The sequence below is a fragment of the Narcine bancroftii genome, chromosome 3, assembly GCF_036971445.1.
Source record: "Narcine bancroftii isolate sNarBan1 chromosome 3, sNarBan1.hap1, whole genome shotgun sequence".
Classification (NCBI taxonomy): domain Eukaryota; kingdom Metazoa; phylum Chordata; class Chondrichthyes; order Torpediniformes; family Narcinidae; genus Narcine; species Narcine bancroftii.
Genome location: NC_091471.1, coordinates 347,020,105 through 347,039,447, shown reverse-complemented (window position 1 = coordinate 347,039,447; position 19,343 = coordinate 347,020,105). Strand labels below are relative to the sequence as shown.

At 38.1% G+C, this 19,343-nt stretch overlaps 1 protein-coding gene across 8 annotated transcripts in view; it reads right to left on the bottom strand.

The window, feature by feature from the left end:
- The window catches only part of ndel1b (nudE neurodevelopment protein 1-like 1b), a 54,748-nt gene that overhangs the window by 14,604 nt on the left and 20,801 nt on the right, over positions 1-19,343 (bottom strand). For 5 of the 8 annotated variants that reach the window (XM_069929573.1, XM_069929571.1, XM_069929570.1 and 2 more), the window contains exons 4-8: positions 17,427-17,575; positions 12,666-12,802; positions 11,282-11,452; positions 7,235-7,326; positions 5,484-5,635 (exon numbers count right to left, since the gene is read on the bottom strand). In XM_069929573.1, the coding sequence (XP_069785674.1) occupies positions 5,484-5,635; positions 7,235-7,326; positions 11,282-11,452; positions 12,666-12,802; positions 17,427-17,575 (701 nt within the window). Of the gene's footprint in view, positions 1-5; positions 1,224-1,637; positions 1,673-1,695; positions 2,859-5,483; positions 5,636-7,234; positions 7,327-11,281; positions 11,453-12,665; positions 12,803-17,426; positions 17,576-19,343 lie in introns of those variants that run through there. The other 3 variants (XM_069929574.1, XM_069929575.1, XM_069929576.1) reach the window with 3 other exon arrangements.

Here is a 19,343-nt window from a genome sequence, read left to right as displayed (position 1 = left end):
TACATTCAAAAAAGAAATTTGTTAAAGAATTTTATACAAGAGTGCTTTAATACTGGGATCAATTAACCAGGCACACAAATCTGATTGAGATTCGCATGTTATAAAATTCTAAGCTGTCTCACAATTATCATTCACTTGTAGCTCTGGCTTGAGTACATTATATAGATTCCCTGTTGGGTCTGGAGAATCAACTTTGTTTGCATCTTACAGCCTTAAAGTTAAAAATCTGCATTACTCAATTGTAGTAGTAATCTGGCAATAGTCTACAGGAAAATATTAAAAACATCTTTGGAAAACATTTACTGAACGACAAACAGATCTGTACTATGAGCAGTAAGTGTGAAATGTGAGGATTATCATATTATTTCAACCTTCATGCCTTGAACTCCCAATACTGTGCAGCAGATCACACAACATCCATAGGTAGTAAAGAGTAACCAACGTTTCGGGCCTGAGCCCTTCCTGACAAAGGGCCCGAAACGTTGGTTACTCTTTACTACCTATGAATGCTGTGTGATCTGCTGTTTCTCCAGCACTTCTGTGTATTGTACAGGACCCTAGCAGCTTTTCTTCTTTAACTCCATTAATCTGCTTTACTACTGAAACAAAATGTGCATTGAAAACTCTGAATTTTTTTACATTTTAACTGAAGAATCATTAATGATCATCCTTATTTCAGCAGGAGCAATAAATTCTAAGTAAAACTACGTTTTTTAAAAAAAAATGGATCTAAGCATTGATAAATACATTTTCTTTAAAAATCTACAGAAAGCTTAGAACAAATGCTTGTTAGTTTAGCCATGCCTCAGCTTTCAAGGTATACTACAGAAATTCAAAACATTGTGCACTGGCTCAAATCCATTTTTAAAGTTATCATTTTATTCTGAAAGAGACTGAACATTTCCAGTTCTCTGCCAGTATTTAAATTTACATTAAGGAATAAGTGTTTCAAAGTTTAGCCCAGCACACAAAGTTTTAGTTTAGATTTGATCATTCCCCTCCACTTCAGCAAGCAGTCCTTATATTATGCAAATTTGAGGATTGACAAAAAGATCTTTACAATTTTACTCAAATTAAATGTATTGCTTATGTTCTTACCAAGAAACTTAGTTGTTTGAAACACATGACTGAAAAATGTTATAATAGATTCAGAATTTTGGCTACTTCCAACATTCTGCATCTTCAAATGCATTCTCAGCCACTTGCCACATTCTATTTGGTTCCTTAGTGGATTCAATTGCATCTTAAATGGTTATAATCATGTACTTTTAAAGCAGTATTACAAGACAAAATTTGTTACCAAGATAATGACCAAAAGCAGATTGACAATGTTAGCAGAGAGATCCCATCCCTTTTTAAATTTTAGATGCATTCAAAGGCAAAATAACCACATACCATGGAATTAACCCAACAGGCAGAGATTATAAAAGTGTATGGTAACTTTTTGAGTTATCAGGAGCTAAAAATCTGAGGAATTATGCTGAACATCACTTTAGGCTTGCCTCACAGAACACTAAAATCCCCATGCAGTTAGTGAAACAAGGCTAATTCAGGTGTTAATACTGCTCCGATTTGCATCACTGTTGAGACTGCATGCAGGTGATCACTTCAAAGAGGTGTACAATAAAATTAGTTACCCATGATATACTTGGTGAAAAAGACTCTCTCTTTTCTGACAAAAAGAAAACATACTGAATTAACTTTTTACACTGTGTCTACAAATAGAAGTTTAAGATGGTTAATTACTAAAATCACAAATTCTGAGGAGAAGAAATGTGTGCATGCTAAATAAATGATGCAATACTTGATATGCATTGAACTTTTACCATCGTTATTCAATTCCACAGACTTTAATGGAACAATAGTCAAGAAGCGGAGTTAAATTGATGTTAATAGAATCATTTAAGAAATTTTTTGAATGTTTGGTAAGTGCAAATGATTCCATCACCATTATGTGTCCTTGTCAGTGGAGTTAGTGAGTGATTCACATCCTGCCATCTGAGAATCCTATCACCTATGCTCTTTCCAATTTGTTCTTAATCAAGATTGTGGCTGGTCCAGTTGAGTTTTGGGCCAACAGACATCTTTAGGAAGTTAATAGAGGGGGATGGTCATTGGCTGGCACTTGTGTGGTACAAATATTGGTCATCCCCTAACAGCCCAAAAAAGTTGGTTGTGTTGCATGCCTTTTAATGCAGGTTAGATGTTACAGCATGTGGAATGATCAAGATTTTTTTAGCCAACTAGATGTAACGTATCTTTGCCAACTAATATCTCAAGGTATACCGTATATGCTGGTGTATAAGACTATTCTTGAACATTAAAATATTGCGAATTAGTATATTAAGTGCCAGACTTGGGGAAGTCTTATACAGTGAGTATAGCTCAAAACCCACATTTTGGGTGGAAATTCAAGGGTCGTCTTATATGCTGGCATATACAGTGTTTTCATTTCTTGCCAGTAATATTCACCACAAATGATTCAAGTAGTACAAAACAACAAATTCTGATATAAATTTGAATATGCACATGTTAAATTTTTTGGTAGGTGATGAAAATAAAGAAATAAAGTACATTCAATTCTTTCAATTTGAGGTGGAAGATTAGGAGGAGGGGTGTGGGGGCAGGTATGTTAGCTTCAGTGTGATACACATAAGCTGCTTGGTCAAAAGGGAAGTTTGCCACAACTTAATAAGATTCCACCATCACTGAACTCTCTCTTTCTCTACCATTGGAGTAGATGCAACACTTTTTTTTCCATCCCTTCCCATCTCATCATGCAGACACTCAAAAATTTCTTTCAGCTGGTAAAGCCTGCTCCATTTTAGACTGTATTTTCAAGTTCATGCGCACATGCCCTAATGATAAAAAACAACTTGCATTTAAATGGGCCACGAGACAAAGCACATATCCTATCTGCCACAGTAAATCTCCTGCAATTAACACCCAATCAACTTTCCCCAGATGTGTCAATTGGCCATTATATAGATGATACCCTGCTGCAACACATTAACGGCTCTGGAGAGGAACCAATTAAATAGATCAAAGACAGGGTTCAGAGTTAAGCAGGATTTTAATTCTATTGTCTCAAATCAGTGGCACTTGATATGTTAATCTCCTCCATCAGGGATGATGGGCCTGGGCAATTAAAATTGATAAGGTGCAGTGCCCAAGTAAGAATGTGCTGTTTATAGGAATATCATGGCATTCAGTACAAAGCAATATTCCCAAAATCAAAATTTCACATGCCCCCTATTAATTGTGCACATTCTTTCAACTTGTAAAAATATTCTCACATAGCAGGCATGGGAAAGGTGAACGGGCACTTTATAGTAGGCACAAAAGGTGGGGGGCTGGTTTGTAATACACAATGTGCGCATTACATGCATAAAAATACAGTACTGTGTTGTCTCCTCTGCAATGGAGAAAGCAAAGCACCCCAGAGTTTCTAATTGTTTATTAATTTAATTCACCATCAACTTCCATCTGAGCACATGGCAGCCTTCTAGACTCCATATCAAACACAGCATTTCAGGGTAACTTGTTTTGTACCAGAAATCCAAATACCAATCCAGTTTTTGGCTTAGCATGGCATAATCTGTTGGGCCTTCCCTAGAGCCTAGCAGTTCTGTTTTTTCATGTTTATGTTCTCTCTCAAATCTATGAACTCGATAGCTTCACAACAGGGCAATCCAATCAGAAAAATTACTTTTGCCATATCCAAGCTGCCACATCCCTTATTGAAACATAACATTAATTTATACCCTCACTTTTCCAGTTCTGACATAGGTTTTTGACCTGAAATGTTGATTCCAAATTGCTTTCCACAAATACTGTCGGGCCTGCCATGTTTTGACAGCATTTATCTATTGTTATTTCAACATGGCAAAGTTGAACTTTACTGTCTCACTCAAGATACAGGTCTTTCTGGTGCAACAAGATCATTAGGGATTTCACTGCTTGCCTGAACTGTTACAAGCATAAACCTAGATGTTAAAATGAGTTCAATGGAAACAAGTTTTGATTGCTCCACCCATCAACAGTTTCTGCCATATGACCCAATAAATCAATCCTGGGGTTAAAGACGGCAAGTTTAAATAAAAATATCGATACCAGTATATTGCTTTTTTTTAAAAAAAAAATCATGTTCTGGATAGGTTCTTTGGCTTGGCTTCGCGGATGAAGATTTATGGAGGGGTATTTCATCTGAAATTGTGTAAATGAAGTTGCCCATTCAGAGCCAGCTCTTCAGCGCTTGACGTCCTGCTTTGCGGAAACTGCCAAAATGTTTGGCCTGGAAGTCAGCCTGAAGAAAACTGAGGTCCTCCATCAGCCAGCTCCCCACCATGACTACCAGCCCCCCCACATCTCCATCGGGCACACAAAACTCAAAACGGTCAACCAGTTTACCCATCTCGGCTGCACCATTTCATCAGATGCAAGGATCGACAATGAGATAGACAACAGACTCGCCAAGGCAAATAGCGCCTTTGGAAGACTACACAAAAGAGTCTGGAAAAACAACCAACTGAAAAACCTCACAAAGATAAGCGTATACAGAGCCGCTGTCATACCCACACTCCTGTTCGGCTCCGAATCATGAGTCCTCTACCGGCACCACCTACGGCTCCTAGAACGCTTCCACCAGCGTTGTCTCCGCTCCATCCTCAACATCCATTGGAGCGCTTACACCCCTAACGTCGAAGTACTCGAGATGGCAGAGGTCGACAGCATCGAGTCCACGCTGCTGAAGATCCAGCTGCGCTGGATGGGTCACGTCTCCAGAATGGAGGACCATCGCCTTCCCAAGATCATGTTATATGGCGAGCTCTCCACTGGCCACCGTGACAGAGGTGCACCAAAGAAAAGGTACAAGGACTGCCTAAAGAAATCTCTTGGTGCCTGCCACATTGACCACCGCCAGTGGGCTGATAACGCCTCAAACCGTGCATCTTGGCGCCTCACAGTTTGGCGGGCAGCAACCTCCTTTGAAGAAGACCGCAGAGCCCACCTCACTGACAAAAGGCAAAGGAGGAAAAACCCAACACCCAACCCCAACCAACCAATTTTCCCTTGCAACCGCTGCAATCGTGTCTGCCTGTCCCGCATCGGACTTGTCAGCCACAAACGAGCCTGCAGCTGACGTGGACTTTTTACCCCCTCCATAAATCTTCGTCCGCGAAGCCAAGCCAAAGAAAGAAATGAAGAAGTGTTGCACAATGAACAAAATCTTTGATAAGTTCCAAGAAATATGCTTGTCAATTCTGGAAACGTTTATCTCTCTATCCAGTTCCTTCCATGAGCCACTAAATTTATTTTCTAATGTGAAAGGTATGATTGAACCAGCTGTGTCCCCTTCAAGTAGCATATTACAGATCAGAATAACTTGCTGTTAAATTTAACATCTTCCCTCTGATCCTTCAGCCATTGTTCTACACGAATGTATTAACAATAATTGATATTAATGGATATTAAGTACTCACCCTTTGTCGAAGTATGTTGCAAGTCCTGAATTAGAAAACTTTGCGCTGTTGACCATAGTAGAGGTGCCAATGCCATTCCCTGAACTGTAACTTTTTCGCGTTGCTTGATCCTTTGCAAAATTCCTGCACGCTGCTAACTTTGATTCTAAGGCCTAGAAAAGAGGTGCACATTAATGATCAAGGAAATCAAATGCATACAGAACAGTTATTTTTCATTAAATAAAGGACTCCTGACCTTGCATCCACTCAACACTCTGAACTCCTGCCCCTCACCAAAAAAGCTCTGAATTTTTCAACTTGGCAAACACTGAATAGGAAAGGCTTTTGTCTTTAAGCAGAAGAATTTAAAAGATTTTGTAAATACACGGCTGATCAACTAATAGTTCTTATTATGGTATTAACAATACTGGTTACACTAGACAATGAACATCACCATAAAATTTTACCATCACATATCATTTTTTGATGCAACCTATTTTTGTCATTTCCTTCAAGTCTACAAAACCATAAAGTGCAACATGTCATTGAAAATTCATTCTCTGCATTTGGACTTTTTCCCCGCTGATCTTGGTGCAGTCAGTGATGAACATGGTGAAAGGTTCCACCAGGACACTGAGACCATGGAAAAGCAATATTAGGGCAACTGGAATCCATCAATGCTGGCCGATATTGTGGGACACTGACATGATGGGCATAAGATGCAGAAAAACATTTTTAGGTCAGTTGAACTAATGTAATGTGTCCACATCACAATATGATTAAATTAAATTTAACATGTTTAATGTTTCTCCAACTTCCTACATGCAAATCTGAAATTATCTTTGTGTTCAGCTTAAAGTTGTCAAACCTCAATTTTTTTTTTCAGGAAGCAACCCTTTTGAAAAGAATTGTTGTTCAGTGTTAGTCATCATCTAAAACAATAAAAGGCAGCCAGCTGTTCACCTTGAAAGTCATCTGAACCTGTGCACAATACACCAAGGTCTCAAAGGAACAGGAGCCATCGACCCGACCACCTTCCTTCCCTCGTCTAAACTAATCATAGTACTCTCTTCCATTAATATCCTCAAAACCTGCATCATATTGTATACCTTTACATAATCATGAATTTTTAACATTTCTACCTGAAAAATAAATATAACTGTTAAGAAAACTGTTCAAAACGATAACTTGCATTCATTGAGGACCTCACCAATTTGAACATTTAAAAAAAAACGCAATTAATTTAGGAAAAAGATGTCATGTCCTAAAACATGCTTGGCATCAAGAAAAATTTGTATGAATTTTCACTATAACACCATTGACTCTTTAGTCTTGCATGTAGCAATACAAAGTAATCCCTTCTTGATTAAGCAAGTTCACTTGAATTTTTTTTCTCTATGAAGTATGTTCCAGAACATATTTCTCTGTAAACCGAGGGATTACTGAACAGTTAAAGAATTACTTATCAAGTGTGGTAACGACAGAACCTAAGGCGGAAAATAAAGTGAAAAGTAGTGAAGATGTTTTAGATTGTCAGGCAGCGTCCCAGAAACAAGGTAATGCAGCTAAAGAGCTTCCTTAAATAGTGAGAGGGAACCTTGAGGGTTTCATTAACAGGCAGATGTACTAGTTCAAACATCTCAAAGGACCAATCCTAACAAAGAACACGAGGAAAGGATTACACTCTATAATTGATTGAAAAAAAATCTAATTATGCTCTGGATAATTGACTAAATTGCAAATGATGTAAAAAAGTTAAAACAAGTACTTACCCCAACTTTTCTTAAAAGATCTCCAACAATATTTAGTGCAGATATTCTAGCTGATGGAGTTAAAGGAGTAGTGCTATAGCCATTTGGTATAGCTGGAAGACAAACAACTTAGTTTTGGGTAATGCTCATATATTTGGTGAGATTATACACATATATAATAGAGTCCAGTACATATGTTCATTTTGAAAGTAAGATTACTAGAAATAAGATTCATAATGACACTTTAGACGACTAAGGTGACATGGTCTGGTTGGGCCATGGCAGTTAGCGCAATGTCTTCACAGCGCCAGCGAATGGGACCAGACTTCGATCCCACACTGTCTGTACATTCTCCCACTGTTCAAAAACATACAGGGGTGTAGGTTAATGGGGTGTAAATTGGGCAGCACAGATTTGTGGGCCTAAATGGCTTGTTATTATGCTGTATGTCTAAATTTATTACTGATTTTTGATATCACTTTTTAATGCCCATAACATTCCATGAGCTAATACATGAGAGAACTAAAATCTAATTTGGAATATTACAACTGTCAATGTGTTTGGAAAAAAATCCTGTCTTTGGCACAGAATTTCAAATGCTGAGATTTGGCATCTGTTTTGTGAAGCATCAATTTTAATACCTCAACTTGTACTGCAGAGGGAAAATATAGCTTCGAATCAACTTATTTGCTGTTTCAAATTTGTTCATTTTCTGCAAATCAAAAAGAACACCTAGTATATTCATGGTTAGATCGTTTCTTTTGCTACAATTTTAATTTTAAAACATCTTAAAATGCTGGACAATTGTACTGGTTTGTGGCAGATTTTGAATGTGGAAACACTAGGATTCCATATGATTCAGAAGACCACTTGTATCAAAAGTGAATCCCTAAATGGAATTTATGACTTCAAAATGAGGACTGATAATGAACGATCAACTTTAAGGCAAAGTGCATAATCAATTGATCAAGTGAATATAAAATGCTTCCTGAACCTTAAATTCATTTTGCTATATCTGGATAACCTCTCTTCTTTAAGATCTCTTCTTTAAAGAACATTATTTTAAGTGAAAACACATCTCAGGAGCTAAATATGTATTTACATAGTGGTAGGAAGCCTACGATAGATGCATTTAGAAACTTATTCTGATGCTTACCGAAGTAATAGCTTTGTGCCACTGAAAATGCCTAACCCCTTATTAATAAGAGTTTAACTCCCATCATTTGCATGTTTGAGGAGTTGTGGAATTTGAGCCATCATTAAGGAAGAAAACAGCAAAGCATCTGGATAGAAATTGTTCCATCAGGCAGAAGCAGTATGAATTCAGGGAGGGCAGAGAGGTCCCATTTGACCAATTCACTCGGATTCTTTGAGATATAATGAGCTCAATGGATAGAGGAGAACAGGTGGACCATTGTATACTTGAATTTCTAGAAAGCGTTCAATAAGGTCCCACATAATAGATGAGGGTGCATGGAAATGGGGGTAATGTATCGATCACCAAGAGAAGGCAGAGATTTGGGATAAATGCCAACCACAGAAACAGCAACCTAGGATTTAGTGCCCGCAACTGTTCACTAGATCTATCGATGATTTGGAAAGGGGGGGGGGGGGGCCAAGTATAGTGTATTTAAGTTTGCAGATGTTGGTAAGTAAGTGCAAGGTCATGCAGGTTCGAAGGAAAAATAGATCAGATTATTGAAATTATGAAAGATTCAAACATGCTATTGTCTAAAGGGATTTAGGAATTCTTGTCCATGAATTGCAAAAGGTTGCTTTGCAGGTGTAACTGGTACTCAAGGCAGCCTTCATAGCCAGAGGGATTGAATTTAAGAGTAGGGAGGTTTCACTGAGGCTGCACCTGATGTACTAGGTGCAATTCTGGTCTCGTTACCTGGAGGAAGGATAGATTGGCTTTGAAAAATAGTGCAGAGGAGGTTCACCAGGTTGATTCCGGAGAAGAAGGGGTTAACCTATGAGGAGAGATTAAGTAACCTCAGACTATACATGCTACAATTCAGAAGAATGAGAGAAAGTCTTATATGAACACAGAAAATTATGAAAGAAATAGATAAGAGAGGTAGGTGAGACTAGATCTAGTGGACGCAGCCTCAAGATTCAGGGGACATGAGATGAGGAGGAACTTTTCCTAAAGAATAGTGAATCTGCGGAATGCTCTACGCAAGGAAGCAGTCGAGGCTAAATGTACTCGAGACACAGATTTGTGGGAGGTAAGATGGATGGGGAAAAAGCAGATAGTTGGAGTGGAGTTGATGGCCAGATCAACCATGATCCCATTAAATGGCGGAGCAAGAGCAACATGCAAATCACCTACTCCTATTTTAAAAATTTAGACATAACAGCACAATAATGGGCCATGAGTCTATGCCGCCCAATTAACCTACACCCCTGGTACATTTTGAACAGTGGGAGAAAACCAGAGCCCCTGGAGAAAACGCACGCAGACACGGAGGGGTGGGTCCCAATCACTGGTGCTGTCTAGGCGTTACACCAACCAAGCCACCCTTATGTTAAAACTTGTTTAATCAAGTACAATACAAATAACAACCCACAACTTGGAATGTAACAGGTCTTGGGTAGACACATGTATACAAATACCATCTTGTTGAGACAAATGTAGGAGAGATGAGGCTTCCCTTTTCACATAATCTAGATGTGTCCTAGCCTACTGGAGGGATGTGTTCCAAACCTCGTCCCTAATCCTTATTTTAAATCTAGAACTCAACCTTTGGTTGCACTTTTTGTTACTAGAGGAGAAGACAACATTTGTTTAACTCCAGTCAAATGTCATACTCTGTTCTTCACCTCTCTTTTGGCTAGAGAATGCGATATTAATAAGATGGAGGGATGCAGCAAGGCTAGAAAAACTGGACTTGTATCCATTGGAGTTTAGAAGGATGAGGGGGGGACATGATTGAGGTATACAAAATCATCAGGGGGATAGACAAGGTGAAGTCTGATTACTTGTTCCCAATGATGGGGGAGACGAGGACTAGAGGGCATAGTTTAAGAATACAGGGTAGGCCCTTTAGGACGGAGATGAGAAAGCATTTTTTTACCCAGAGAAGTGTGAATCTGTGGAATGCTCTGCCACAGAGGGTGGTAGAGGCGGATTCGCTGACTATGTTCAAAAGAGAGTTAGATAAGACTCTTGTGGGTAACGGAGTTAAGGGTTATGGGGATAAGGCTGGAAAGGGGTACTGATGGTAATGATCAGCCATGATCTAAAATGGCGGTGCTGGCTCGACGGGCCAAATGGCCTACTCCAGCTCCTATTGTCTATTGTCTATTACCCTGCTCAGAGGCTGAGGGATACTATGTCTTGTTTAAATTTAGAAAAGATTCACTATTCAATTTGTCATACAGACAAAAAGTTTAAAATAGTTTGGGGACCTTCCTGAATTATTTTCAGATCCTCAGTTCATTCATTCCCCCCCCCCCTTTTCTTCTTTAACTATAAAACCTGACTTGCAGGAATGAATCATACTTTTAAATTTAAAATTTTTGTGTCTAGATAGGGCTAAAGAGTTAAGGGGTGCTTGTATAACATGGACGTGCTTTATATATTTGAGAATCTTGTTGAATACTTTACAAATTGTCTGTATATGCTTTGCTTATCCTTGTAAAATTGAATAAGAATATTAAAAGAAATAGAAAAATCTTTGCACTAACAAGCATGTGCCTCAACAGTTTTGATATTCTTGAGTGTTAACAATTAGGTTATCTCAAGCTTTCAGATAATTCTTTTCCCAACTTGGCCACCTTTAACAGTTGTGACTGGTTTGGACCAATTGAACAATTCAATTTTATTAAAACCTGATTAACGTGAATGGTGATCACCTTCGAATATGCAATCTATACCTGTACATATAAGCACACAAACTCAGAAGTTTGTTGTGACTGGTTTGGACCAATTGAACAATTCAATTTTATTAAAACCTGATTAACGTGAATGGTGATCACCTTCGAATATGCAATCTATACCTGTACATATAAGCACACAAACTCAGAAGTTCTGGTAATTATTGGAAAACTTCCATCACATACCTTTGGGTGAAGCAAACCCATTGTCTGCTGTTCTTCCTACAGGTGTAGCTGGGAGAGAGAGTGAAGCTTGAACAGCTGTATCCATCTTCTCACACTCCAGTGTTGGCGAACTAGGAGCAGATTTTCTCGTTACTTCTTGCCTTTCTCGCACTGCTAACTCTTGTCGCAGATCTAAATATCCACAAAACTGAAGTTAAGCAAAGGTGTTCTTGCACTGAAGAATAATAATTATGAATTTTATATATTGCCACTTAGAAATAATGCATACTGTGAGACTACAGGACCAAATGTCAAAGTAACCAATGTATGTCATACTCTCATGTACATTCCAAACGGTTTATGACAGCACTTTGGAATGACTTCAATGCAATATGTTTCCCTGAATCCAAAGTTCTGAATACTGAATCTTTTTGTGACAACATGGTGAAAATGTGTAATGGACTTATTGAAGGAGTAGAGCAGCGTTCATTCATAACAGAACAAGAAATCATGTCAATTTATAAAATCAAAGAGAATTCTAAGACAAAAGCATTTGGGATAAAAAAAAAGAGCCATCGAGGAGAATTTCTAGTGTTTGGTGCTACTTTGTAAGCAGAGATCAGGTTGTTTTTTTGGTACATAATAAACATTATTACATGCTCAAAAAGCCTGCCGTTGTTTTTTGTTGTTGTTTAACCGATGATACAAGTTGATGCTACTGAGCTGCATGAAGCCATTGTTCCGGAAAATGTCTGGTCCCAAGCATTTCTGATGTGGGAAAATGTACTGTATTCACTTCCCCACAAGACATGAAACTTGATGTTCAGGACCGACTATAGGTAATGTTGCCTTTATGCAGTACTATATTATGGATCATAAAACAAAATACTCTGGGGAAGCACATTACTCAGCTTATTTCATGGTCACACGAGTCTGCCTTTTTGAAATCAGGTCGCCTCAGTACCAAAAATAGCCAGTAATTCATTGACATTAAATTTCATGCGGTGAGAGATTTGAAATTAAGGTGGCCGGTTAACAACCATGTTGATAGGCAACTTAAAGGATAATCAAGCAGAAGAGAACAAGAGCTGGAAAGCAGCCAGTAAAAATACTATGAGAAATTAGCTCTTGCATTATATTCAACTTCAGGGAAAACTGTACCAATGTGAAATTATGCTTAAATCAAAGTTAATTCTATTAAAAAAACAAATTCACCACTAATTTACTAATTTACACTTGGTCAAAAAAGGCTTGTCATGCCTTGAAAAAAAATAAGAGAATGGCAACATGAAATAATAATTTAATTCACATATGTAATCGTAACCCTCTGTGGAAGAGGTTCACTGAACAAGAGCCTCCGTTAACCTTGCACCACAGCAAATATTGTCCTTAATAATAAACTCACCTCGTGCTTCATCTTTTAACCTCTGGACAGAAACAAGAAGTGATTCCTTCTCATCAAGTTCACTTTCTAGAAATGCATTTCTTTCAATTGCTTGATTCAATCTCTGTTCAAAATCTTCCAGAGATACTATGGTAGCCCTATACATTAAACAATAGTACAGTTACATGCCAAGGCTCAGAAATTTTGGTCCATTAAATGAAACAAATTTTAATCAGCATTTAAAATTAAAGAAATCATTTTGTGCAATGTTTGCTTTTTACAGAAAAGTTATTCATTGGGGAATTACTTGGTTTAGGAAAGGCCATCATTTTGTGCCATTGATTGCCCTTGAGGTGTGATGATTAACCATTTTGAATACATGCAGTCTATGTGAAGTACTCCACCTGAAACCCAAATATCCTGATCATATGATGATCCTGGTAACATACATTAGATTTCCTGTTCTACAGCAAGAAAATAAGTCAGGACTTTCAGAATACTGAGCTAGTAAAAATGAATAATTGATGAAATGTCTCCAAATCAGAAAGGTGTGTTGAGGAAGTTGTCTTGTCTCCAGGTGTCTGCTGCCTGTGTTCTCTAAGGCATAGAGGTCACGATTTTGAAAGTTGCTGACATTGAGGTCTTGGCAAGATGATGCAATGCATTATGTGAATATTACGCATTGCAGCCAGATATATTTGTAGTCAGAATTAAAGTTTCAGGTGGTAACAAGTTGACAATAAAAAAGGCAGCTGTTCTTTAAATATAATCAAGCTTTCCTAGCGTCGTTTGGAATGAATTTGTTCAAGCAAGAGGAAAATATTCCACCTTGATCCTGAACTGTCCTTTACATGGTGAAAAAAGGCTTTGGGAAGTTAGAATTGATCGCAGAATAATACATGACCTCTCAGCAGTTCAAACACTGTTCTTAACGCAATTACAAACTTTGCATTAATCCAAATGACCAAAATGCATTATGAATTTCCAATTGAACTCAACTGACAAAATATATTGGCCAACATTTTGTACAGCACCTTCAGTGCCGGAAATAAGTGAGACAAGATAACATTAAGATAAGCATTAGCAACTTGATTATAAAGAAATTAGAGTATCAGGTCAAAGAAAACATCAAATTAGCTCCTCAATTTGATATAGTGCCTGATTCCTGGCCTCCAATTAACTTGGTTGCTATTTCTTAATATCATTCCATTTGTTTAAAACTTGTCTGACATTGACCAAATGTGTAAATAGAATGTAGTAATGGAGAGACCAGTGAGTCAATAGCTCCAGAAGCAGAGAAGGAGCAGGATCACTGGATACAAGTCTTTGAGGTCCATTTCATTATTGCAATTAGAAAAAATAAACCATAACTGCAATGTTCAAAGATGGTGACTTATTTGTATGGTGTGTAAATAAGGCTTTTGCAGAGATTTTATGGGGAATAGGAGATGAGAGAAAAGGCAGTTGTTTGCAGGGACTTTAATGGCATTATTTTCTCAGTGGATGCAATGCCAATAAATTTGAAGTGAAATGATACAAATACAAGTTTAGAAAGGAACACAAGTGAATAGATTAAGACATGGAACTCATAGCAAATTAGTCTGCAGAGACAGAAACTGAAAACATTATGGGAAGAGATCATTTTAAATAAGAGTTATTGTTTTGGGTTATGATGGAGGGCGGGTTCAGTTTTCTGGTAGGAAGGCATAAAATCGTGGCCGAAGAATCTGCACTTGCTGTGTTATTCTATGTTCTACACCAGGGGTGGGAAACCTACAGCCCAAGATCCAAATTTTCTGGCCCACAACCGAATGCAAAAATATTTCTCTGAGCCGCCATTCATCAGTGTGCACATGCAGTCAAGCAATGGGACTCCTACTATTTGGCAGGGGGACGAGCTGTAGAATGGACGGGTGCAACACTGGCTGTCTACAGTCCAGCTCTGGCAATGCTGTAGAACAATCACCTTGGAAAACCACGGCGAGTTTGATGGCGCTCACCGTGCCAGGGATTTTGCAACTTATTCAGCATGAGTGAGCGCATTTCGAGATGGAGAAAGCGTGATGGAAAGCGGAAAAAAACAAGCTGCAAGTAAGGGGATGGAGGGGAACATTGAAAGGAAACCGTTCTGGTTTAATCTTTACCTCACATGGATAGATTGCTGAGGTAAAGCAAGTTTAAAAATGTATTTTATGCAGAAGAAACGCAAACAGTATTTTTTTTTAAACCTATTGTGGAGGGTTGGTGGTGTGCCGACATCTTGAATTTAAAGATAGTGTTCCTTGGTTATGCCATTAGCCAAGAGACCCAGGAAATAAATAATTGAAATTACTATTTTTTAAAAATTACTGGTAGCATCAGTGCAGCCCGCTGTTCAACCACTGACAGACCTTCTAGCCCACGCATGGTAAAAGGTTGCCTGCCCCTGTTCTAGACCAAGAGAGAAAAAATGGAATGCAAGTTCGGTGCAAGGGAACCTTGGTCGAATGGGTAGGGGAAAGATGACAAGCTAAGTTGACTGTCAAAAGTAATTCACAAGTGTGCTTTGGATTATGACCTGTCAGTTATAAACTAAAAAAAAATTCAATATTTTACTGACATTTTAATCATACAAATTTGCTATTTTTGTGATATCTTTAGTTTAAATGGACATTATGCTTCAACACCTGACTCTTCTGGATGGAAGCCTTCCACATTTACATGCATAATTTCTTTGAAACAACCTAATCCTAAATAGGTGAGCACTCTGTCCAAATTATACAAGCAAAATAAATCACAGGATAGGCCTTAATTGCTTGTGGGCAGATAACTGATTTTGAGGGAGTCTCAAATGATTTATTTATTTTGAATTTTACAATACAAAAGCACTAAAACTAAGCAAGAGCCACAAATCCATGAAAAACCATTTATTTATCACGTTCTCTATTAATCTTTTAAAAAAGGCATCACATCAGTGATAAATGAGGCTACTGCACAAATTGGAACTAATCTTATTAAAACCATTTAGAACTAACTGGTGGTTCATGCTATATGAATTATCTTAACCAGCCTGGAAACCAAGAAAATAAACAAGCTCTTGAGCTTCAGTCAAACAGACAGAAAATGGTTCCAATAAACTCATTATCTACATTCTTATCAATGTTGGGAGAGTGCAGTTTAAGTCTACAACAATTTTTTGACATTAAAATTGGATACATGTACAATTATATGCAACCTGATGGAATATGGTGAATGTAACTAATCTCGGTTGTGTACATTTCACAAAGCCTCCTGGCACACCTCTAGGTTCATCAACAGTTTCTTTCTAACAACTATCAGGCTCTTAAACCTTCCATCGCCCCCCCCCCAGCCCCCCCCCCCCCCCCAACTAGTCTACTAGTATACTGCCCACAAAGCAAGCTGTTTTGGTCAACCCAAGTATCCCTATTGATGTACTCAGTGAAGGTACTATGCAAATATTGTCTTAGGAATGGGCATGCTCAGTCAGGAGAGAGGCAGACAGGCAATAAAAGTAAGTCACATATGCAGATGCTGTGCATTGCATTGATATAGTTTGAATGCATGCTGGTGTACATGTTCTTCAGGCAATTGCATTGTGAACATAACAATAGTATTTATTTTCTTCAGGAGGGTTCAATACAGCAGAAATGTTACAACAGCTATGATATGTTCTGTTCCATTTTGGTGAGTATAATCTTAAGGGTCAAAGACTGGACTTACTAAGAAAGCCTGTGAGCTCTACTTTGGTTGGAAAAATTGGTGACCAAGACAAAATCTGGGCTCCACTCATGTTTTGAGTGATATATGCAGTCAATCCGACAGCTCGACTCATAGGCACATTAACTTTTATGCAATTAAATGTTTCTCCAACTTCCTACATGAAAAAAGCAGCTCTGGCATTATCTTTGTGTGCAGCTTGAAGGCGTCATCATAACCTGCAATATTTTTTTCCAGGAAGCAAACCTTTTGAAAAAAAAAAATTGTTGTTTCGGGTTATTTATTGCTTAGTTGTATTGCAGTTTACATTTTTCTCTCTCTCTTCTAAATTAGTACACCTGTACTATTATTATTTTTCTTTGGAAGTACAAGTGAGAAATGTAGTGTATACATGGTATAATGTATGTGACAATTAACATCATCACATGTTTTCTTCTTCACAGATCTATGTCCAGTTGTGATTCACTGATTAAGGAATAACTCCTTACTCATCTAAATTGAGACTACCTTTGAAACAAGTCCCACAATGCCTGATGACAATGAAAGGTTACCTCAAGACCAAAGGATAGATTTTATACCAACTTATCAAGTGATTTTTTTTCCCCCCATTTGCCCTGGCCCTTTTTTCTCTGTATCTAATTAGACTCCAACCCACACTTTTGCATTGTTTACGTTTCTTTCCACATCATTTAATTTCACCGATAAGCCAAGGAGCATGAACTTTGATGATCTATCAGAAACATTGCATACTAATTACTAGAATGTCAAAGTGGTATCAATCTATAACAATAGGCTTATTGGTATTTAACCCAAAGTGACCAATTAACTAGTTATTTCCAGAGGCACCCAAAATCACACCAAACAGCTTTTTTTTATGCAATTAAATCAAAAGTCATATTTTTATAATGTAACATTAATTTACTAGTAATCATCATCCACTAATTGCCTCAAAGTGGAAATGGGTTTGGAAACACATGTCACTGGCTTGATATGGAGTTTCACAAAAAAAATTCATAAAACATTTTCTTTTTACCCAAAATGAGCTTTAGAAAACTACATTCTTACCTTTTAGCTCTTTCTAGATCATCATTTGCTTGCTCCAATTCCCTAACATATTTATGGAGTTGATCTTTGATACCTCTGGTTTGACCCAAGTCATCTTCTAGCATAGATATCTGCTTATAGCTCTGTGCATACTGCTGTTCAAGTTTTTCCTGAATTGTAAAATAAATCAAAGTATTTTGATTATTATTTTGATTTTCCTTGAATTAGCTGTGGAAATTGAGATAAACAAATATGATTTGATTGGGATTACAGAAACATGGCTGCAGGGTGGGCAAGCCTGGGAATTTAACATCCCGGGGTATACGATATTGAGGAGGGATCGGCAAGAAAGAAAAGGGGGTGGAAAAGAGAAGGGACCGACACGATTGACGGGAAGGATATTAACTCAGAAGATGCGGAATCTATATGGGTAGAACTGAGGAATAGCAAGGGGCGGAAAACGTTAGTGGGGGTGGTATATAGGCCTCCAAATAGTAGTGTAGAGCTGAGGGAAGGCATTGAAAGAGAAATTAGAAAAGCGTGCAATAAGGGAACAGCTGTCATCATGGGAGACTTTAATTTGCATATAGATTGGACTCGTCAAATTGGTAAAAATACAGAGGAGGAGGAATTCCTTGTATGTTTACGGGACGGTTATCTAGACCAATATGTCGAGGAACCAACTCGGGAGCAGGCCATTTTAGATTGGGTATTATGCAATGATAAGGGGCTAATCAACAATCTTGTTGTGCGAGGCCCTTTGGGTAGGAGCGATCACAATATGATCGAATTCTCACTCGACATGGAGAGTGATGAAATTAAAACCGAGACTAAGGTCCTGAATTTAAATAAAGGGAATTATGATGGTATGAGACGGGAGTTGAGTAAGATTGATTGGGTAGTGTTTATGGGGGAGTTGACTGTGGATAGACAATGGAAAGCATTCACAGATCTAATGGAGAAATTGCAAAAATCGTTTATACCGGTTTGGCATAAAAATAAACCAAAAAAGGTGACTCAACCGTGGATAACAAGGGAAATTAGAGACAGTATTGGGTCCAAAAAGAGAGCATATCAATTGGCCAAAAAAAGTACCGCAACCGAAGACTGGGAGCAGTTCAAGATGCAGCGAAGGAGGACAAAGGGATTAATCAAGAGGGCAAAAATAAATTACGAAAGTAAGCTTGCGGCAAATATAAAAACTGACTGCAAAAGCTTTTATAAATATGTCAAGAGGAAAAAATTGGTGAAATCCAGAGTAGGTCCTTTGCAGACGGAATCAGGGGAATATATAATGGGGAATAAGGAAATGGCAGACCAATTAAATTCTTACTTTAGTTCTGTTTTTACAAGAGAGGATACAAATAACCTCCCAAGGATGTTGGGAAACATAGAGACTAACGCAAAGGAGGAACTAAAAGAAATCAGTATCTCTAAGGACATGGTCTTGGGGAAATTGATGGGATTGAAGGCAGATAAATCCCAAGGGCCTGATAATCTACATCCTAGGGTACTCAAGGAAGTGGCCATTCAGATAGCAGATGCTTTAAGAATTATTTTCCAGAACTCGATAGACTCAGGATCGTTACCCATGGATTGGAGGGTAGCTAATGTTACCCCACTATTTAAAAAGGGGGGTAGAGAAAAAGCGGGGAATTATAGGCCGGTGAGCCTTACATCAGTAGTGGGCAAAATGATGGAATCCATTATTAAGCATGTAATAGCGGAGCATATGACTAGCAGGGAAGGGATCGGACAGAGTCAACATGGATTTACAAAAGGTAAATCGTGCTTGACAAATCTATTGGAATTCTTTGAGATGGTGACAGGTAAAATAGATGGGGGAGAGCCAGTGGATGTGGAGTACCTGGACTTCCAAAAGGCCTTCGATAAGGTCCTGCATAAATGACTGGCTTCCAAAATCAAGGCTCATAGGAT